At 44.7% G+C, this 22,624-nt stretch overlaps 2 protein-coding genes across 5 annotated transcripts in view; both read right to left on the bottom strand.

Moving 5' to 3' along the window:
* SLC7A9 (solute carrier family 7 member 9) overlaps positions 1-3,170 on the bottom strand; it is a 32,723-nt gene extending 29,553 nt beyond the window's left edge. The window contains exons 1-5 of the mRNA XM_060131471.1: positions 3,084-3,170; positions 1,436-1,583; positions 917-1,159; positions 357-482; positions 21-120 (exon numbers count right to left, since the gene is read on the bottom strand). Of these exons, the coding sequence (XP_059987454.1) occupies positions 21-120; positions 357-482; positions 917-1,159; positions 1,436-1,583; positions 3,084-3,170 (704 nt within the window). The remainder of the gene's footprint in view (positions 1-20; positions 121-356; positions 483-916; positions 1,160-1,435; positions 1,584-3,083) is intronic.
* Positions 3,171-9,435: 6,265 nt separating this feature from the next.
* The window catches only part of CEP89 (centrosomal protein 89), a 79,601-nt gene continuing 66,412 nt past the window's right edge, over positions 9,436-22,624 (bottom strand). For 3 of the 4 annotated variants that reach the window (XM_060129959.1, XM_060129961.1, XM_060129960.1), the window contains 3 exons: positions 20,113-20,202; positions 15,395-15,564; positions 9,436-10,648 (listed from right to left, as the gene is read on the bottom strand). In XM_060129959.1, coding sequence (XP_059985942.1) covers positions 10,408-10,648; positions 15,395-15,564; positions 20,113-20,202 — 501 coding nt within the window. In that variant the 3' untranslated portion in view covers positions 9,436-10,407. The remainder of the gene's footprint in view (positions 10,649-15,394; positions 15,565-20,112; positions 20,203-22,624) is intronic. The other variant, XM_060129962.1, reaches the window with a different exon arrangement.

Genomic DNA, 22,624 nt, shown 5'->3' with positions numbered 1-22,624 from the left:
CCAGACGTGTACCATCTTACCATCCATCATACGCCCAGAGTCCATTATAAAACGCCAGACCGATGGCTCCCAGAGACAGCTTTGTGCCCTCAAAGGAATTTTCAAAATTCCTTGTATTTCCTGTAATTAAGCCAGACGGTGAAAAGCGGGTGTCAGCTGACCAGACTGGGACTTTGCATCACCTGCCTGGGAAGGCAGGGGATGGCTAATGACCTCAGGAGATTAAACACACGCTGAAAAACTAGGAAATGAAAGATTGTTTCTGTTGAATTCCTGCCTTAAGGATACGCTTAGGAGCAAGACTTCCAAATGGTCTGTGCTGTGTGGCATCACACTCCCCTCCAGCCACAGGTCACCTTGGGCCAGGAGGACAATTCCGCTGATGATGATGACGACCACGATCACCATCTTGGTCGCTGTGAACACGTTCTGGACGTAGCTCCCCAGCCGCACGCTCAGCGCGTTCACCGTGGTGATGAGCACTGGGGAAGTCAGAGGTGGGCAACATTCTGTGTCTGTGGGCTCAACATCTCCCTCCTTTCTTAAGGCCCTGGAAAGAGTCTCCTTTCCACTCCCAGGCCCACCCCTCCAGCCTCCCCTCTCCACCGCCACATCCCTCAAATGCACCTTTGAAATCCAGCCAGGCTGCCTCCCCCCAAGAGCAATGGAGAAGCAGCCGGGCCCCTGTGGGACAGCCTGCTGCCAGCCGTCCCTGACAGCTCCGATGGCCCCGCAGAGCAGGGACTGGATGGCCAAGGGCATCAGGCTTGGGCCCAAGACTAGACCTGGCCCTGCTCCTCACCAGCGCCTCCAGGCCCACGCGGCCTCTTTCTGGCTGTGCAGGAGCCGAGTCTCCCCACACCATCCGTGCCGGGTCTCTTCTGACCCCTGCCCAGTGTTTCACACACGTACTCACAGATGGCAGCGGCAGCCAGGAGTTTAATGACAACTTGAGGAGGGTTGCAGCCTGAGTAGAAGGGCGCAGAAACGTACTCAGAGAAGCTGAGACAGATGATGGCAAAGGACGAGGGCTTTATGACGAACAGGCTGGTCCAGGAAAAGAGATAGGCAGGAATGGGGCCAAAGGCTTCCATCAGGTAAGGGTACTCGCCCCCCGACTTGGTGATCATCGTGCCAAGCTCCGCAAAGCACAGAGCGCCTGGAATACAGAGAGGAAGGGGGCCCCGGGCCCCTCATGAGGCATTGCCCTGGTCGAGGGAACCCCTCTCCCCCGTGGGGGACATGCTCCCGGAGCCCATCACGGTGCCTCTCCTCCTGAACTCTGGCCATTGGACATTCTGTGAAGCCCGATTTACACCTATCTGTGCACAAGCATTGAAGGGGATCCAGGCAGCAGCAAGACCAGGCACAGACAGAGCTCCAACAGCAGCCCCACACTCAACAGAAGGTGTTCAGGGCGGGGCATCTTTGTTACCCAGTGTCGCAAGAATCCCACAAGCCGCCCAGACGATGAGACAGGGTCCCACGGCTTCCATGTTGCTGAGCACAGACTTGGGGGAAATGAAAATCCCGGAGCCGATGATGGTGCCCACGATGATGCAGATGCCGCTGAACAGGCCCAGCTCGGGTGTGGAGAAGGGGAGAGGAGAGTTAGTGCTGCCACCCAGTGGGGCTCAAGAGGCCCAGACGCAGCCCTCTTCCTCCCTCCCTCCCTCCCACTCTGGGTGTGGCCAGGGCAGCCCCCAGTGTCCCAGGCACCTTCACCCTGTGCTGTTGCAGGGGGAGCACCAGGGAGCTGCTCCTGGGGCTTCGCTTGTAAGTCAATTAATCCTCACAACAGCCTCATGAGTCGGGTACGCCATTATCATACCCATTTTACAGAGGAAAAAATAGAGGAACAGAAAGATTCCGGTACTGCCCAGGGTTCACATCCAGAATGGTTCATAGGCCCGGCTGAGGTTCCATGCGCCAACCCTTACCACCCTTGACAAAGGTGCCCAGATGGTAAATAAAGGCTGATTTGACAACCAATCACCAACAGGAAAGGCCCTTGGGACCCGCCTCTTAGGTGGGCATAGCAGAACGGAGCTTCTCCCCCCAGACAAAGAGTGAAGTCAGGGTTTGGGGCTCCTGGCCAGGGGAGTGGGGGTGAGGGGGTGAGCAGCAAGTTCTCCAGGGACAGAAACACTCGGGGGCTGTGAGCTTCCTCTCATGCCATTCTGTAGAATATGAGCTTCCTACCAATGAGACCCTGCTCAGACACACCCTGTATGATTCCGTCCTATGAAGTTCCACAACAGGGAAAATTACTCTGCAGAGATAGAACTCGGGGGGTGGGGCCCTCCTGGAAAGAGGCAAGAGGGAACTTTCTGGGGAGACCAGTTTGTCAAACACTTCAAACTGAACACTGAAGAGATGTGCATTTCACTCTATGTAAATCATACGTGAATCAAGAAAAAAAAATTTAAAGGAATAAAATAGTCTGATTCAGTATATATAAGTCCATGCCACTCTCACTTTGTCCCAACTTACCCTTCCCCCTCCCCATGTCCTTATATAAAGGACCAAATGTAAAATGGATAGCTAGTGGGAAGCAGCTGCATAGCACAGGGAGATCAGCTCCGTGCTTTGTGACCACCTAGAGGGGTGGGATAGGGAGGGTTGGAGGGAGACGCAAGAGGGAGAGGATATGGGGATATGTGTATATGTATAGCCAATTCACTTTGTTATAAAGCAGAAACTAACACACCATTGTAAAGCAATTATACTCCAATAAAGATGTTAAACAAAAAGAAGGAATAGGATTTCCCTATCACTGGAGGTATTCAAACATAAGAGGGACCAACATTTGGTGAAGGTGCTGTAGAGGGGACTCCACATCAGAAGTCCTCTCTGACCATCCCGGAAAAGGCCACTGGTCTGAGCAAACAGCCACCCCTCCGGGTGCTTACCCAGCACGCAGAAGCACACATGTATTAACCTCACAAGAATATGCTGAGTTCACTGGCGAGAGAGAAAGAGGTGAGTACAAGGAATTGTTCGATCAGAGATGGGGCGGGGGGACTTGGCCGTGCACCCCGTGGCTGGACCTGGGAAGGGCCTGCCCCTAAGGACGGCCTTACCTCCTTTTGGAGATTTGTGGTCTTGTGTTCGATGCTCTGGATCGACTTCTCATCCTCTCTCCTTTTTCTCAGGCTTGTCTCTTCCATTTTCTACCCGCTGCCAATTCTAGGAGGCTGCAAGGAGGACACGGGTGTTCACTCAGCAAATGCTCTGTCGGACAAGATGCAAATGGGGGCTCAGCTGTCGCACCTGGGTTGTGGGAACGGATTCTATGAGCAGATGATTAGCTACAGTTTGGGGGAAATGCAGCTGTCGACTCCTTAGGGATAATTTGCTCAGTCCCAGCAAAATTTTGACTGCCGTTCAGAGCCTGGGCAACTGGGGTTCCAAGCTCTTTTCTAAACTACTCCGGTACCCCCGTGCCCCCTCACCTATCCTATGTGCCCTAACCCTCAGCAGTGACACGCCTGGAAGTCATTCTACAGCCCAACCTCATTTTTTCAAAGGCTTTTACAAAGAAATATTTAAAAACATACTGGAATATCCTTAGTGGAGTCAAGTCTGAAGAAGGAAGGCTTTTCTCATAATTACTTCCCAAGTAATTAAGGCACCTCACACAATAGATCCACGGTATAGACAGTTTTTCATTGAGTGATGCCAGGAACGTTGCTGAGGGAAATCCGTTCAAGGCTGAACTACTTAGTGCTCATTCCCTGTTCCCTTTCTCCAGATGAAGTCCCTCTCGGGTCCCTGGCCAGGGGATCAGCCAGCCTTCCCATCACCTGGTGGCCTTACCTTCTCCTTGACCTCGAGGAGCCCAGGGACCTGCCCAGGGCAGCTGACCACCTTCCTCTGCACAGTAGTGCCCTAGGAATGGCCATGTCTCGTGCCCAGGAGAGAAGGAAGCCACAAGGTACAGAGGTCAATAAAGGTAATTATTAAACACCTTTTTTTTTTTTTAAGCAACGAAGCTTGGATACACCACACAAAAAAGGGAGGGTCGAGCAGCCAGTTTCTCTCCAAACTGTTTTTATTTTGCTCATTTGTGTCCAGACCAGTTTGTTTTAAAATTAACCAGATTCCCCCCAGATCAGCTACATCCTATAAGGAGAAATCTCTCTAAAGACTGGAACCAGAGGAGATAAACTTTGGAACCCACTCTTTTATTATCTTAATAGGTTCTATTTACAACTCCAGGCAGGCGGCACCAACAGTAGCTGCACTCCTAACTCACAGGTTGGGGGCAGCCCTTTCCCCCCTCCACTGAGGAATTTCCTCCAAGGTCCTTGGTCTGTCTGCCTCCCACTGGTTCTGACCAAGCTTGTCTGGCCCCTGCTGAGACCGTATCTGGGACGGAAGAGCCCAGCCTGAAGCATTGCTGCTTATCGCCCATCTCCTCCGGCAGTTTTGCACTGGGGTAGATTTAACAGCATCCCAGATATCCAGATGAGACCAAAGGTCACAGGACAGAGTTGGTGAGTCACTGAGGTTTACTGTGGGAGCACTTTGGGACAGGCAGACCTGGGAGGAGGGCAGATTTCTCAGGGTCATCTCTTAGAGCCTACTGAGAAGGTGGGGGACCTTTGCTTTCCCAGAGTCAGGGTCCTGATGTAGAAGTTTGTTACCTGCCCCCCTTGATGGGGCCATGCCTGCTCATCAGGGCACCTGATCCTCTTGTCGGCCGTGGCCAGAGCCCGAGCAGAGTGCTCATTCACGGGCTGTCTCTCCAGAGCACGGAGGCAGGACCTGCCCCCAGGCTTGCTTGAGGCACCCCTTAAGCATTTGCCAACAGTGCAGCACTCAGAGGTAGGTCTGGCCCATCTGTACTTGCAGAGCCCTACAGAAGGCTCCCTGGGTCAAGGTTGCCCCAGAGGGCTGATATTCTAACAGAAACCACTGAGGAAAGCAGGGTGGGGTGGTGGCGGTAGTGGGGAGTTGGAGGGTCCTGTGAGCCCACACCAGCCACATGGTCTCAGAGTTACTTAGCCTCTCTCCAAGAACTGAGTTCGGAATCTGTAAAATGGGCTAGTGCTGGAACTCCCCTTCACAGAACTGTGAGAACTGCAGAAGGTTATGCATTAAGCGTCAGCATTCTGTTAATGCAGAGGATCCCGTGGGCTTCTTGGGCCTCTGTCAAATGCTGAGTTTGGAACATCTGGGCATGAGGATCCTTGCTGAGGGTCAGAAATCGACTTCAGTTCATTTTTGGCCCTTGGTGCGCATTTCTTTTCTTGAAGCTGTGGTTTCTTCTTGTTTTGTTTTTCCCCAGCAGAGTGACTGTTCAACCAATTATCATAAGGGTTTCTCCCCCCATCAGGGAAAATAATGTGGATTTGTCTTCATAGTTTTTTCCCCAGTTCTTTAGGACCTTTGGTTCATTGTGCATCCAGCTCTTCTACCACATGGCTGAAGTTTTACCTCCTTGCAGTCAACTCCCTCTCACAGTTAATTTCCTAGGAAGTTTCATGTTATTTATTTTTTTCATACAACTCCATTGCTTCTTAAGTTTCTGCTAAAGCTCTTGACCTTCACTTTCTTTTTTCTTCTTCTTCTTTTTTTTTTTTTTTGCGGTACGCGGGCCTCTCACTGTTGTGGTGGCCTCTCCCGTTGCGGAGCACAGGCTCCGGACGCGCAGGCTCAGCGGCCATGGCTCACGGGCCCAGCTGCTGGGCGGCATGTGGGATCTTAGTTCCCCGACCAGGGATCGAACCCAAGCCCCCTGCAGTGGAAGCGTGGAGTCTTAACCACTGGACTGCCAGGGAAGTCCCGACCTTCACTTTCAAACTGTGCCTTTTCCAATTGCACAGATGCTTGCAGTTTGAAGATGGTAACACCATCTGCATTTTATCATCTTATATTTGGTACATATTTGGTTCCCTGGTCCTGTAACGGTTTATAAAGACACGTTCAGCCCGGCAGTGTAAATCCATATCCCCACAGCCTCTTGGCTTTTATCCTCTGAGTCAGGGTCAGAGTCAAACCTTCAGGACAGATGCCAGCTCTTCCTTTACCGCTTAAAACTTGTCCCAGACCTGGCTTCAAGTTTTCAAACTTCCTTCTGTTCCTAAGTTTACTCATCTTATATTCCTTCCCTCTGCTGCTGACAGTAGTTCAGAGCTTTGCGGGGGACCCAAAAGGCCATATAACAGGCGTTCACTTACCTACCAAAATCCCAACCTAAAGAACTCATAAAGAGTCAGTGGAATGTGCAAAGTCTTTAAATGTCAAGGATTTACAGTCTGACTGTAAAACAATTAGCAAGGAAAGCACAATTTAAAAACTCTTATCTGGGAAACAATATCTATATATATCCAAGAGCTATTGGAATAGTGCAATTCTACCTTAGAATTGTCCATCATTTTTTTTAGATATAATTGACGTATTAGTTTCAGGTGTACAATGATTCGATATGTGTATATATTGTGAAATGATCACCACAATAAATCTAGTTAATATCTGTCACCACACATAGTTACAAATACTTTTTCTTGTGATGAGAACTTTAAAGATCTATTCCCTAGCAAGTCTCCAACAATACAGTATTATTAACTATAGTCACCATGATGTACATCACATCTCTTGAGATATTTATTTTAGAACTGGAAGTTGTACCTTTTGACCACCTTCACCCATTTTGCCCACCCCTCACCTCTGTCAACCACCAATCTGTTCTCTACATCCATGAGTTGGGTTTGTTTGGGTTTTGGGTTTTTTGTTTGTTTGTTTTTCTGTTTATTTGGTTTTGGGGGTTTTTTGGGGGGAGGGATCCTGTTGATACATTCAAGTGAGAGCATTCATCTTTGTTTTTCTCTGACTTATTTCACATAGCATAATGCTGTTAAAGTCCATCCATGTTGTCATAAACGGAAAGATTTCCTTCTTTTTATGGCTGAATAATATTGTATTATATATATGTATATATGTGTATATATATCACATCTTCATCTATTCATCCATTAATGGACACTTAGGTTGGACACATCTTGGCTGTCATAAATAATACAGCAATGAACATGGTGGTGCAGATATCTTTTCAAGTTTGTGTTTTTACCCAGAAGTGGAATTTCTGGATCATATGATAGTTCTATTTTTAATCTCCATACCGTTTTCCATAGTGGCTGCACCAATTTACATCCCACCAACAATGTACAGGGTTCCCTTTTTTCCACATCCTTGCAAACACTTGTTATTTCTAGTCTTTTGGATAATAGCCATTCTGATAGATGTGAGGTGATATCGTGATCTTGATTTGCATTGCCCTGATGATTAGTGATGTTGAGCATCTTTCCATGCACCTGTTAGTAATCTGTATATCATCTTCTTTGGAAAAATATCTATTCAGATACCTCTGCCCATTTTTTAATTAGATGATTTTTTTTTTGGCTGTTGAGTTGTATGTGTTCTTTATATGTATTGGTTATTATAGTTTCTATCGAAGCATATTTTTTTTTCTCTAAAGTCACTCTCATTTCTACCAAAGATGGCCAAAGTCACACTCATTTGTTTTAAAATAAGTTTAGTTTCATTAAACTTGACCTGATTATTTACATAAGTTCAGCAAGAATAGCAATTGACCATATAGGCTGTTTTAAATCTGCTTTGCCGGAACTTTTCATAAGGAACGTCCAGATTGAACTTTTAATAGCCTCTTTAGGCAAAGAAGCCATGTCAAGGAGTCATCATCAGAATCGCCTGTAATACCTACAGATTCGGGTGAATTCCTCTCTTCTTGAAGTTCCCCCAAATACCCTGAAGTTCCCCCAAATATCCTGGAGGAAGGCCAGAAAGTGACCTTCCTTACTCACCTGGCAAGGCTGTTGGGAACTGTGTAAGCAAGGAAGCAGGCTGTTTTTCCAAGGGTCTTTATGGCTCCACAGTCAATCTTAGCTCCTTAAAGCTGTCTGTCAAATCTGATTCTAGGGCTTCCCTGGTGGCGCAGTGGTTGAGAGTCTGCCTGCCGATGCAGGGGACACGGGTTCGTGCCCCGGTCCGGGAAGATCCCACATGCCGCAGAGCAGCAGGGCCCGTGAACCATGGCCGCTGGGCCTGTGCGTCCGGAGCCTGTGCTCCGCAACGGGAGAGGCCGCAGCAGTGAGAGGCCCGCGTAGCGCAAAAAAATAAAATAACCATCTAAAGATTTCCATCCTGCTGGGATGAGCCCTGTGACTCTTTCTGATTCCTCCTTATTCTGTCACTTTCAGTATTTGCCTTATTTACCTTATTTATTAATAACCCTTTAAAAATTCCTACCTTGTTGGGAAGAGTCCCTTTGACTTTCCCCTTAGCTTCTTCCCATTCTCTTAATGTCCAAGGGAAATATAATGGGAGCCACATATGGGATTTAAAGTTTTCTAGTGGCCATATTTTAAAAAAAGTAAACCAAACCAAAAAACAAAACAACAAAAACAAAACAAAACAAAACCAAAACAAAACAAAACCCACAACCAGGTGAAATCAATTTTAATGACATTTTATTTAACCCAATATATGCAAATGTTATCTCAACATAAAGCCAATATAAAAATTATTAGATATTTTAATTATTTTTTTCATAGTAAGGCTTAAAATCTGGTGTATATTTTATACGCCAGATGTGTTATAGCACATCTCAATCCGGATGCTGTATTTTCATCAGAAATACTTGACCTATATCTAGATTTCATAAAATTTATAGTTGAGAAGGCAGGTTCACCTACCCACATGCTCCAACACACACGTCAGTTCTCCCGTGATGCACTGAGACCCTGCTTGCTCTGGGAGCTCATGGCTCTGGGCTTCTGTCCTGGTGCTTTTCTTCTGAGCACCTTGCACGCTCTATAATGATGTCTGCCTTCGTCACTACTGCTGTTCTCAAAAAACGGTGCACATAGGTAAGCATCCACAGCATACTGGCTGAATAAATATATTTATATCAAAATGAATAAAATCCAGAATTCCCCCCTCTCCTAAGAGTTAGAAGACCCACTGGTCTACAGAGATGTAAGCTGTTGGAAGAGGGTGGGGTCTCTCCCATCTTCTCAGAGGTTGAGGGGCAAAGGCGTCACTTCTGATCCCTCCACCCCTCTGCACGGGACAACGGCAAGACAGGACAGCCCCCCAGCTGCTGTCACACCAAACGCACACCCACACTTGTGCCTGGACCCTCTCCACTCAGTCCTGGCTTCCCCAGGGCTGCTTTTCAATAGTGCCAAAGGCAGCAGGGCTCACTTGGGTCCCGGGGTCATGTTTTCTAACTGTTTGCCTTGGGTTCCTTTCAACCTGATCAGGACCTTTCTAGAGCCACATGAAGACTCACAAGGACCAAGAGAGAATGGGACCGGTTGCTGCTCAGACTGGAAACCGGCAGGATGACAGGAGCCCCCCCACCAGCAGTCAGGCCTTACCGCCCACCCAACATCTAGCCCACCCAACCTCTTTTAAAATGTAAAAGAACGATGATTTTCTATGTCAACTTCCCACTTAGCAATCAAAGAACACATGTGTGTAACTTTTATATATGACCAGGGACCAACGCTGGGTCTATCTGCACACCTGAAACCACACAGGCCTTAGCTATGAGGGGTTTGGTAAAAGGGTATGACAGGATTCTACCCTCCATACACTGTTTAGGATCCTTTGTAGCCTTCTTCCAGCATGCCGGGGACAAGCAGCCCTAGACAGCTGGCATTACCGCCAGGAGTCCCAGGAACGGTCCTGGAGGCAGGGATGATCTACCTGAGGAGATGGCACAGGGTGGAGCTGGACTACGGCCCCGGCATCCTTCTCGGTGGTGGCAGTGGGGCAGGGATCCCACCTTGGTGCTCAAAGTCAAGGCTCTCAGAAGGGGAGTGAGGTTACGTGGCCCCAGAAAAATTACCTTTCCAGGAGGACAGGGAAGGGCTCGGGGAGAGGGCAGGACAGATTTTGTACAACCTACTGGGGCACGAAGACCAGCACCTGTTTTTTGCCAAACAGTAAAATATCACCCAGAGTGAATGCACAGGTCTCATCGCTGGGGCTTCCATCGACGGCTCAGCCAATGAAACTAACTCATCAAACACACAGGTTGAGAGCTCGGGCCTGCCCGCCCTTCCCTCTGGGGCTTTCCCAGCGCAGACCTAGGAGCCCGGAGACAGGCCAGCTTGCCAGGTCACCTGTTAGCCTGAGCAATGGATCTCACAGAGCCTGGCTCGGTGGCAATGGGGTCAGAGGATGTGCACTGGCTAAATATAGTTCAGCAGCACATTTTTAAAATAAAGCAAAATGTAAAAAAGCAGGTTAAATTTCTGAGACAGTATTTCTTCCTTGCCCTGAGGAGAAGAAACGCTGCAGTGGTGGGCGGGAGTCTGCCCTCTCCTCCGCGCTCCCTGTCCTGCATAGGGCAGACCTCTCCACAGAGGGGCCCTAGCCCAGGGGCTCCGGCAGACCCTGGTGGGAGGTGGGAGGCGGCTTCAGGTCACAGAAGCTGAAGCGGCAGCCGTCCTGCATGTCTCCCTGAGAGATGCCGTCCAGGCAGTGGTCCGCGAAAGCTCTGGTGTTGTCCCACGGGCCTGTCCTCTCCAGTGTGGCCTGGAGAAGTTCTCGGATCCTTCGGTTTTCCTTGGAGGTGGACTCCCAAACAACGTCAAGCTCACCTTCCATTTCTCTGAGAGAAATAAACAATATAAAGAAAAAGTTTAAAATAACACAATTTAAAAAATATTTATAGATCCCTTATGAATCCTAAAGTAGTGAGAAGCCAAGTGGAAGAATGTTTAAAGTCAGAGAACAGAGCCCATTGTGCGTGGGTTCTGAAGCAAAGATTCCCAGTGTCGAATGAAGCCCGATGTCCCCTGGAAATAGAAAAAAATACAAAGGCACAGGCTGAAAATGACGTCTTAGATTTCCTCCCTACATCCTGCCTTTTCTTCTATTTTGGCACCAGTGCACACACCCTTTGCTCTCCATGGCATTAATGTTACAAAAATAAAACACGATAACTGCAGTGGCTGACCTACAGTGCAACGGCCTGGCTGTGGGCGCCCACACAGCATGGGCCCTGTAGGCCTCTCCAGTGTCCCCACTGCGACCTGACCAACACTCAGACACCTTTCACAGCCTCCATCCACAGAGTCACTGATGGGCCCAGACACAGAGAGCGAGTGAGAGGGTGAGGAGGAGACCAACTGTGGAGAGTGAGGATCACAGCCCAGGTCACAGAGAAGACTGGCCCAGACCATGTGCCAGGAGGGCGAGTGTCCAGAGGGAACCAAGGCTGAGCCAGGACTGTGTGACGGGCCCCATGTGGGCAGCTGAGGAAACAGGGCAGGCAAGGTACACATGTCCTCACAGGGCTGTGGTCCACTGGGGGAGCAGACCAGATACCTGCCTCCACCTCACATGAGCCCCACGGGGAGGGAAAAGCAAGCCTCAGCCTGAGAGGAGGAATGGGCCTCGTGCAGGACGGCAGGGCTGGGAAGGCCAGCTCTTTCACAGACACTGCCCGGTGGTTACGCAAAATGTTAGCAACTGGATTACCAGGTGGACTCAGCACTGTTGTTTAAAGAGGAGGACACCACAGAGATTCAGGGAGGCCAGTGACACATCCACTCGTCCAGTGTCACTTTCCTCGTGAACTGTTGTTTCCTTCCAAAGCCCATGATGCCCACTAATTACTCTATGTCTAAAAAATCTCCATGCTTCCATTTTCTGATGCAAAACACCCAGATGTTTGATACATTACATCATGATAATGTACAGTTAAACTCAAAACAAAGAGAGAAGGAAATCTCTAAGGGCGGAAAAAAAAAAAAAAAAAAAAAGAGGATTAAACTGAAACCACAGAGTTTGGCAAACAAAATGTTTGTATTGCTTTGAGGACAAAAGTCCATGCTAGAAACCCAGATTTCTGTAGAATGGAGACTAGTCTTGGGCACATGCAAACTGGGTGCAACAGAAAACCACAGGGCTCACTCACATCCATGTTTCCCCTCTTCCTCCTAGCAACACTGTGAACTGTGTGTCCCAGAATTAGGCAGGTAAGTGGATATATGTGAAGAACCCTCAAAGGAGGGATGGTTGGGTGGAAAAATCTGCCAATCTTCAAAAGAAATCTGCTCTGAGAGGCTCCTTGGGGACTGTAGCCACTGACTTGTTCTCAAATGAATCTGGGGTTTGAATATACACTGTTCCCCATTGTAGAGCATCCCCAGCCCCTGACTGGAGTGAACCAAGAGTAAAAAGACATTTTTGAGACAATCAGGGAAAAAACTCAATGGATGAGTTAAAAGTACATTGGACACAACCAAAGAGAGAATTAATGAAGTGGAATATTGAGCAGAGGAAACCACCCAGAATGCAGCTCAGAAAAATATTAAGAAATATCAGAAAAATCAGAAAAATTTATCAGAAAAATATTAATAAAAATATTATTAAGAAATTATACATTCATTGTAAATGTAATAATGGCATCGTGAAATTTTTTTTGGTTTTGGCCATGCAGCTTTCAGGATCTTAATTTCCCGACTGGGGATCGAACCCAGGCCCTCAGCAGTGAAAGTGCAGGGTCCAAACCACTGGACCGTCAGGGAATTCCCTGTGAATATTTTTAAAGTCCTTTTGTATTTTAAAAAAAGCATTACTGTAGATTCTTTTTTAAGTTAATAATAAAATTAAAGTGACTCCAGCTTTGGAAATACTCTCTGGCACCAAAGAAAAGCAAATGCAAACCTGCTCTGGAGAAAACATCCTCAGCCCAGGCCCCTAGGACTCCACAGACTAAACTCAACCCATAGGTGAGTTCATGGTAAAAAAATTACTGTACGTAGAATAAAATAAGCCACACAGGGCAAGAGTCAACAAAACCAGATTTCAGACCCCCAAATTGCAGATAATGAAGCTGTCACACACAGAATATAAAATAACTAGGAATAAAATGTTAAAAGAAATAAAAGATGTATTAGAGATAAGCAAAGACCAAAAATTTATTTTAAAAACGACTAGGTAGATTTTCAAAAGAACCAAACAAACAGTACTTCTGAAATTGAAATATACAGTTGTTGAAATAAAAAACCTCCATGGCTAGGTTAAACAGTACATTGAACAAAACTGAACAGAGAACTAGTAAACAGAAATATTGAGAATTACCCAGAATGTAGACCAGAAAAACAAGGAGATAGAAAATGTAAAAGATAAGACACATGAAAAGATTCAATAAGAAGGTCTAACATACATTTAATATGAGTTCCAGAAGGAAATCTAGAAACAATGAGGGGAAAAGACTTATTTTAAGAGATAGATAATGACTGGTAATTCCCTGGTGGTCCAGTGGTTAGGATTCTGCACTTCCATTGCAGGAGGCACAGGTTTGATCCCTGGTCAGGGAATTAAGATCCCACAAGCTACACGGCACAGCCAAAAAAAAAAAAAAAAGAGAGAGAGAGATAACGACTGAGAATTTTCTGGAAGTAATGAAAGACACAAAATCACAGATATAGAGAATAACTTATACCAAGCAGATAAGTGAAAAGAAATTCATAGTTAAATACAATGAAACTGCAGACTACAAGAGACAAAGGAGATCTTAAAATAGGCAAGAGAAATGATGGATCATCTAGTTTTAAAAATGACAAGAGTTCTCAACAGCAATAATGAAACAGAGAAGACAGTGGAATGTGCTGAGAGAATAGACTGTCAAGGTAGAACCCAGCAAAAATCAACTCACAAGGATGAGGGCAAAATGTAGACATTTCCAGATAAACAAAAACTAAGAAAGCTTACTCTCACTAAAACTTCTAAAGCATGTACTTTTGGAAGGAGGAAAATAATCTGAGAAATAAGGTCTAAGATGCAAAAGAGAATAGTAAGCAAAGAAACTGGTAAACTCTAGGTAAATCAAAATAAAATAACTATACTGAAACTAGTTATATGTAATTTCTGGGGCTAAAAACAATGATATAAAATAGATCTTTGCTTTTCATCTTCACGTATCTGTATCTACATGTAATGACACTAGACACCAAGAGCATATAAACTGAGTGGGAAATAATTAGGTTAGAGCATTAGGTCTTGCATTTGCGGGCAGAGATGTAGAGGTGCTGATTAACTTTAGATTTTTGTTAATGTTAGGTATCCATATGAAATTTCAAGGGCAACCACTAAAAGAACATAAACAGAATGTTTAACTTTCAAACCATTAAAGGGCAAAACATGGAAAAAGGGAGAAAGTAAAAAACAAAGTTCCATTTTATTAACGCAATTCTAAACCTCCTGTCTGGCAAGAAAGTTGGTACCGGCCCAACTTTTACAAAGTGACCACTTATGGTGGTAAGAACTTCTGTGACTACAGAAAACCTGTTAGATAAGACTTCATTTTGCCTGGCACTAAGAAACATCTGGCTGATAGAAAACATAAACAGCTGTCTGCATTCTGTCTGGTAACAAATACACGGATTCTACTGTAACTTGAAGAAAATCACATCCGAGTGTCATTATGATTCTTCCACGTGCATCAGTTCACGTCCCAGTCTGTCAAAGACAACACAGCCATCCTGAAAAGGCCGACTTAAATGTGAACCCAAACTACGTGAGGGGACCACCAGGTTCACCTCCACAAAACATGCGCCATTCCCCAGGGTTTTCAATACACTGGCAATACCTCCTCTATCACATGTTTAAAGGACAAAGGTGTAACTGACAGAGTACCTTACAGCCACAGAGAACATGATATACCCATAATCTTATGACTGTGATCTTACAAAATGGGAAGAATCTGAAATTTAAAGTTCTCAGAAATGAGAACATAATGGCAGAAATAAAACATTTAATCAAAGATTAATAAAATCTCCCAAGAAAATGGAATAGAATAAAAATATCAAAGAGATGGAAAAGAGGGGGGAAAAGGGAAGGACAATGAGAGGACTGGATTGATTTAGGAAGTCCAATATTCAAACAACAGGAATTTTTAAAGGAGGGATTAAAGACCTGGGATCTACTGTACAGCACTGGGACTATAATTACCAGTGTTGTACACTGGAAAGTTGCTAAGAGAGTAGATCTTAAATGTTCTCACCATAACAACAACAAAATGGTAATTACATGAGGTGAAGGATATGTCAACCTTATTGGGGTGATCATTTCACAATATATATGTATATCAAATCACACTGTACACCTCAAACTTATACAACGTTCTATGTCAATTGCTAGGGAAAATCTTGTCAAAGAAAAAAAACGAGGAGCAAATAAAAAAACCAATATTAAAATATATTTAATATTAAAATCAGATAAAACTAAAATGTAAAAACAAAAATAAGCAATCAAATGAACAAATCAGGTCCAGAGGGTTTCACTGGAGGATTCTACCAAACGTTCAAAAAACAAACACATGGCAACGGGGCTGGGGTGGCCAGACCTTTTCTGCTGCAGCGCCTGGTCCAGGACATCCTGCTTGTCCTGCAGCATCCGATGGAGGTGTCTCATCTCCTGCTGGTACTGAGCTGTCTTGCTAGCAAAGTCTTCCTGCTGCTCTGTCAGACGGTGACTGATGTCACCCATCTTCAGGGCCGCCTGCTTCCTGTACCCCTGGGGGAGGAGGATGATCTCTGAGTGAGGGGGTGCTGCCCGTGGTCCAGGCGAATAGCTTTGTGGATGCGTTCCCTCTCCACTCCTTGGCCTGTCAGAGGCCCTGAACTGAGTAAGCCCTGGGCAAGTCTGATCTGAGAGGGCAAGTCTGGATCACAAAAGTCACATAAAGTAATAAAAGAATTTCAAGTATAATAAAACCAAATTTCTGACTTGCATCATGCCTAGTTTTTTATATGCCACAAATAAAAATTAAAACAGAAGGACCTGGCAAGGTCTGTCATACTCTATTGGTAAACAGGTGACTGAGATAAAAGCCTGATTCACTTATTTTCCTTCTTACATTTTTATTGTATAGTTCTTACGGTTAATAGATTTCCCTCAGAGCATTTCCAAAACTGTTGTCACATAGATTCTGACGTGTAGTTCCCATAGGTTCAGTTCTCATTAGAAATTATGACATTCAATTTATACATCTCCTCTGACCCAAGAGTTAGTTTACTATATAGTTTTTACATTTCCAGGTGAAAGAACATTTTCTGCTCTCTGATTTTGTTGATTAATTTCTGGTATTTATCTTTTTGATCAACAAACGTCTGCCTTATTTCTACTTTAGGGGTTTATTGAGGCTTTTTCTTTTTTTTTTGGTAGCCAGTCTATGATCAATTTTTGTGATTGTTCTGTGTGTGTGTGTGTGTGTGTGTGTGTGTGTGTGTATACACACACACACACACACATACACACATAAATAAACCTTATAGATTATGTTGTAAAATCTTCTATATTCTTACTTTTGTATAACTTCTTGATCTGCCTTAGACCAAGAGAAGCGGACCACAGCTCCTATTATCACTAAGTTTCCATTTCCCCTTGTATCTCCTGTAGTTTATAAAATTTGCTGCTGTGTTATTTAGTACGTAGGCATTCATAAGTACTATGTATTATTAACTGTAGTCTTTAGCATTATCAAGCCCTCTCCTTTTTTTTTTTTGGTCTCATTTAGTGCTTTTGGCCTGAACTCTCTCTTGGCGGATGTAAAGATCGCAAGTATGCTTTGCTTTTGTTTGCATAAACCTGAATTATCTTCACTCATCCTTTTATTTTTCATCTTTCTGAAACACTGCTCCTGACTGTCTCTTGGTTCTGGCCTGTAATAGTGTTTTCCTTTATAATATAATCTAAAATTGTTTCCTGTTAATCGGTGAATTCAGCTCATTTATATTTTCTATAGGGCAGATTTGTTTGCCTCGATTTTATCTTATGTTTTATTGTTTTATCTACACACATTTTTAAAGACTTTAATGTAGTCTGTTTTCTTTGCTCTTTTTTGCTGTTGTAATTTTGCTATTAAGGAATGAATCTCTTTTCATTCTTGTGGTTACTTTTATTTTTATGCCTTTATATTACATGTCCTTCGTCCCCTTATTCATTAAAGTAGCATAATGTTAGCTCCTGACAATCTTTTCTTCACTCTTCCCCTACTTAAATATGCTTAAGCTCCTCCTACTGAAGTTTTCGTCTTTAAATGATATCCTTTGACCTCAGTTATTACAGGTGACGCAATCAGCAAGTTCATTCCACTTTCTAACTTCCTTCCCCCTTTACCTATCGTTTTTGCCTTGGCTGTATTCCTTCTATGTTGTCAGGTTGTAGTATGTCTACATGTAGCTGCATCAGCCTTACCCCTGCTTTTGTAAAGTCTCAGTTCACAGTTCAGTATATCCTTTGCTCATGAGCAGTACTCTTCTGAAATGTGCCCAATCACTTCTTGGCTGAACTCAAGTTGACGGATCCTTAGGAAAGGTTTATAGAAAAAATGTTCCAGAGCTCTTATATGGTCACAGCTGTCTGAAGAGCAGCCTGGTTGGATGAAAACATCCTTGAATATTCATAGATGGAACTCCACTGTTCTCTGGCATTCAGTGTTGTTGTTGAGAAGTGTGACGCCAACATGATTTTCTTTTTCTTAGGTCCTCGTCTTTTGCTTGGGTGTCCAAGGTATTCTTTCTTTATCTTGAAGTCACAGGTCTTGATGTCAATTTTCTAGGGCCATCCTGGGTCAGTTTTTCATAGGCACTTAACGTGCCCTTTCAATATGTAGATTCAACTCTTCATTCATTTCAGAAAATTTTATGAATAAAAACTTTTAAGAATTATTCTTTGGAGCAGGATAAGTACCATTGTTTTGACTTCTGCTTTAGGTAAACTGCATCCCTATAACTTTCTACTAGTGTTTTTTTTTTTTTTTGGCTGCACTTTGCGGCTTGCAGGATCTTAGCTCCCTGACCAGGGATCGAACTCGGGCCCCCAGCAGTGGAAGCACAGAGTCCTAACTACTGGATGGCCAGGGAATTCCCTCTACTAGTTCTTTTTATTTCTGCCTTCTTGTCTTTGCCTTTCTCATTTATCTTTTATGTCCCTTATCCTGCTTTTATGATATCTTTCTCCCTGGGCTCCTTATAATTTAGTCTACATTTCTCCTTTCCTTCTATTTCTTCCCTGAGTTGTGTCAGTTCCATTTCACATCCTCCTTTGTCTGGCCATCTGTGTCTCTGCTTTTTGGCATTTTTCCCCAGCTTTTACTGTTTTATTGAGTTTGAGCTACCTGGCTACCTGCCTACCTCCTTACTTGTCTATCTACCTACCAACGTATCAGTTCACCTTACAGTACAGGTTTCAATTTTGATCTCCTTTGTGGCAACATTATTTCTGATACGCTTACATCATGTGTAAGAAAATTATACTTCTATTTTTCTTAAAGAATTTTTGTGTGGAGGCCACTGAATTCTTTTGGGATGAGATGAGGTTCCTGCGACGGTGAGAGCAATGGGTCAACTTCCAAGCTTCACACACCACTTCTCTTGCAGTCCCTTCTCTGGCTCTCTGAACCCAGCCTGGTTCTGAAATACTTCTGCCTGCAGCTCTGATTTCCCAGATCTCATCACTGCCCTGACTTCCAAGTTGATGTCCTCACTTTTAGGAGGGTTTTGCTAAGGTCTCCTGAGATGTCACCTCTGAATTTTTTTTTTTTGATGTGGACCAGTTTTAAAGTCTTTATTGAATTTGTTACAATATTGCTTCTGTTTTTTTATGTTTTAGTTTTTTGGCCACGAGGCACTTGGGATCTTAGCTCCCCGACCAGGGATCGAACCCGCATCCCCTACATTGGAAGCGTGGAGTTCTCAACCACTGGACCACCAGGGAAGTCCCTGTCACCTCTGAATTTTGACAAGCCTTTTCCAGGTCTCTTCTCCTCACTTTCCCAGAGATCCTGCCCTATCTGACCTGGATCTGGCTCACAGATTTCTTCTCTGGGTGACTGGGTGGAACTTTTTTATTTTTACTGCTCTTATTCAGTTGAACAATAATGAGACAAATTCCCAAGACAAGGCCAACCGCTCTGAAGATCAGACCTTCTCTTTGGGAAATAAAAGCCAACAGGAAAACCAGGAAAAAAAGAACAAACTACAACTGCTCTTTATTACTCATAATACTTCTATGCAGATTCCCATCATTAATAGTGTGGTATAGTCCTTCTAGCCTTTCTGATGCAGAGTTGAGATGCTGTTTTCTATACTGCCTTTGATCTTGTTACATTTTTTAAATTGTAAAATATATTATTTAATTCCCCCAATAGTTATTGAATTAATTGAATACTATGCACCAGGTGTGATTCTAGGTGCTTGGGATATACCAGTGAACAAAAACAGAAAAAGAGAAAAAATCCCTTCACTTGTTATTCTGGTCAGAATAGACAAACAGTAACCAACAAACATAATCAATAAATTACGTAGTCTGTTGAAAGGTGATGTTGTCTCTGGAAGAAATAACAAAGCAAGGATAGAGCCTAGAGATATTTCTGTATCTTTTTTTGTTTTTAAACAGCTGCATGGTATCTTATTGTGCAGATGAACTAAGGGTTACTTAATGAATGGAGAGGTGCTATTTCTTCTTATTTTTTTTTTTGGCTGCATCACACAGCATGCAGGATCCTTAGTTCCCTGACCAGGGATCAAACCCGTGCCCCCTGCAGGGGAAGCACGGAGTCTTAACCACTGGACTGCCAGGGAAGTCCCGAGAGGTGCTTTTTAAAAAAAAATTTTATTTAATTAATTAATTTATTTTTGGCTGTGTTGGGTCTTCATTGCTGCATGCAGGCTTCTCATTGCAGTGGTTTCTCTTGTTGCAGAGCACGGGCTCTAGGTGCGTGGGCTTCAGTAGTTGTGGCACACGGGCTCAGTAGTTGTGGTTCACAGGCTCTAGAGCACAGGCTCAGTAGTTGTAGCACGCGGGCTTAGTTGCTCCGCGGCATGTGGGATCTTCCTGGACCAGGGCTCGAACCCGTGTCCCCTGCATTGGCAGGCAGATTCTTAACCACTGCACCACCAGAGAAGTCCGAGAGGTGCTATTTCTGCCAGAGGAACCCAGTACTGCTTTACTCTATGGATGATCAGTGATACATACATGCAAAATGGATCATTTTCTTAAACATGGAAATCTGACCCCGGGAAGCCCATTCCCATTAGGAGTGGCTAAATGTCCACTTACCTTGACTTTTTCCTCCAACCTTCCCAAGCGAATATTGCCTTCAATGATTTTGTTGAGAACTCCATGCTTCTCACTTTCTAAACATTTAGCCTACAGAGTAAAGTGAAAAAAAAAACAATGGGCTCTTAGTTTAAAAATATTGCCTTCAATGATTTTGTTGAGAACTCCATGCTTCTCACTTTCTAAACATTTAGCCTACAGAGTAAATTGAAAAAAAAAACAATGGGCTCTTAGTTTAACAGGAAAATTAAAATAATAAAACATCTTCTGCTGAGAGTATTACTACAAAGAGTATTACCATTCTGCCACTCGTCCTGGCCTGACACCTCTCCAGCCCCCCACCTCCAGATTCCTATCCCCTGTGTGAGGGCTGTGGGCAGAACTTGGACCAACAGCTGAGGAGGCCAAGAGCCGGGAACGGCAGTCTGGGCGCCCCTTCTGGGTACAACTGGAAAATCTGAGCCCCTCCAACAAGGGGGATGTGAGCTTCCAGGACACTTCTCTATTCTTGGGGAATATACCATTCCTTCCATCATATCCAAGGAACAAGTGCCAACATGCAAATAAACTTCTCACTGGACTATCTGAATAATTAACAAAATGAAGGATAACTTGAGATGAACACACAATGCCATTCTCCAAACCAAATGTGACGGGCAGTAGATCAAAGAGGGATGTCACTGAAGTGGAATGATTTAGATTAATATCCAGATGGGACATGGACTACTACACACTATAAATTAACCATTTCAAATGGTAAAATATTTTTCAAAAGTAAAGGGGAGCATTCCTTCTAAGGTGTAGTACAGTAGTGACAAGTGAGTTTCTAGAAAGGAAAACTAAGACCCAGGGAATTAAACTTGCTGCAAGTCACATGGAAACCCATCCTAAAGGGATTCGGAATGAAGATGCCAGTATCAATAAATTACTATACAGGGGGCTCTCACAAGGCCCAGGAGACCAGGACAGGGTAAGGTGAGGGTGCACGGCCAACAGTCCCACGACAGGGCAGCGGCAGCCAGTACCACCCCCGAACCCCAGCTACAGAGGCTGGTCTTGGGGCTGCCAGGGGCAAGGAGCCTGCAGGGCCAAGGGGACAGCAGTCCGCGTGCACACTGAGGTCCCTCATGGTGGGTGGAGCCAGGGCAGGCTAAGAGCAGCTCCCCCAGCATCTGGAGGGTCTGAAGATTCTAAATCTGAGCCTGGCTTTCAGGCCATAAATAACAAAGGTCAAGGCGGGAGGAGAGAACACATTTTATTAATAGTCTGTTGGCTTAATCTGTAACTTTTAAGTATTTGGACAAGCAGTATATGGCCTCCATTTGTATGTCCATCCTGGGTCCACAAATATGAGGAGTGAGCCTAAGGGGACCGTCTGATGGTCGAGGAGGCTCTTGACTTCATCACGGGAGCCTGGGATGCTCTCTGGCCCAAACAGGAGGTACAGGGCCTGCCTCCTGGGGGAACCAGCGTGTCCCACCCTGTAAACAAGATGGCCCTGACACGAGGCAGCCAGGCTCCCATGAGTGTTTTCTGGATGAGTGCGTCTGCTTGGCACTTTCCATCTTTCAACAAGCTTTTGTGTTGCCCTCGATATCCCAGTGGGTAAGCTCAGGAGACACAGCAGAAGAGGAAATGGGCACTCAGCACTGGTACAGAACATGCCAGAGACTTCAGCACTTGGGTTGGGATAGCGACCTCTCAGGAGGGGACTACCGGTTCAGGAGGTCTGAATGCTTTTAAGGGTCCTACCATGGCATGTCAAAGTCAAATTGCCTCTAAAAGACTCGGGGAAGGGCTCAGAAATCACCAGTAATGTATAGCCACACTTACCACGCTCCTACCAGCAACTACTATGATTTAAAAAAAAATTTGTAACACTAATATAAGTGCAAAATGGAGTCTCAAGACTGGCTTAATTAGCATTTCTTTTATTACAAGTAAAGATCAACATTTTGCCCCAAGAGCTGTATACTATTTATATGTCCTCTTATGTAAACAATGGCTAAAAGCCTGTGTCCATTTTCCTAAGGAGGAACTTAACATCTTTCTAACAGATGGGAATAAGCCTGTGACACATCCTGACAGACTCTCTGCCCCTCAATCACCCTGAGGAAGGGTGGAGTTACCTCCAAGTTGGCTGATTTCTGACCCTTACAGAAAGTCTACTGGGCTCTTGGAATGACATGCATTAAATTATTACTTCTAATCCTATGCCACCAGAGATCTGCAGCACTGCTTAAAGAAACATGTTTAAATGCACATAAGCAATATGTATTCAAAGTAGAAGAATCACAAAATGCAGATAGGTAAAAAAGATTTTTTAAAAAATCACCTGTCATTTCACCGTTTGGAGATACAGTTATCTAACTCACTGTTCTATTTTGTGGTAAACTCTATCAGACTCTTTTCAACACACAGCTTGGCACAGCATCTGTCTCCTTTAACTGCACGATCTGCTGTAGACATCTTTTAAAATCAGTGTGGAGATGTGAGATCATGCCCACAGCAT

The sequence above is a fragment of the Lagenorhynchus albirostris genome, chromosome 19, assembly GCF_949774975.1.
Source record: "Lagenorhynchus albirostris chromosome 19, mLagAlb1.1, whole genome shotgun sequence".
Classification (NCBI taxonomy): Eukaryota; Metazoa; Chordata; class Mammalia; order Artiodactyla; family Delphinidae; genus Lagenorhynchus; species Lagenorhynchus albirostris.
Note: the sequence above shows the minus strand (reverse complement) of the source record. Positions and strands in the feature narration are given on the sequence as shown.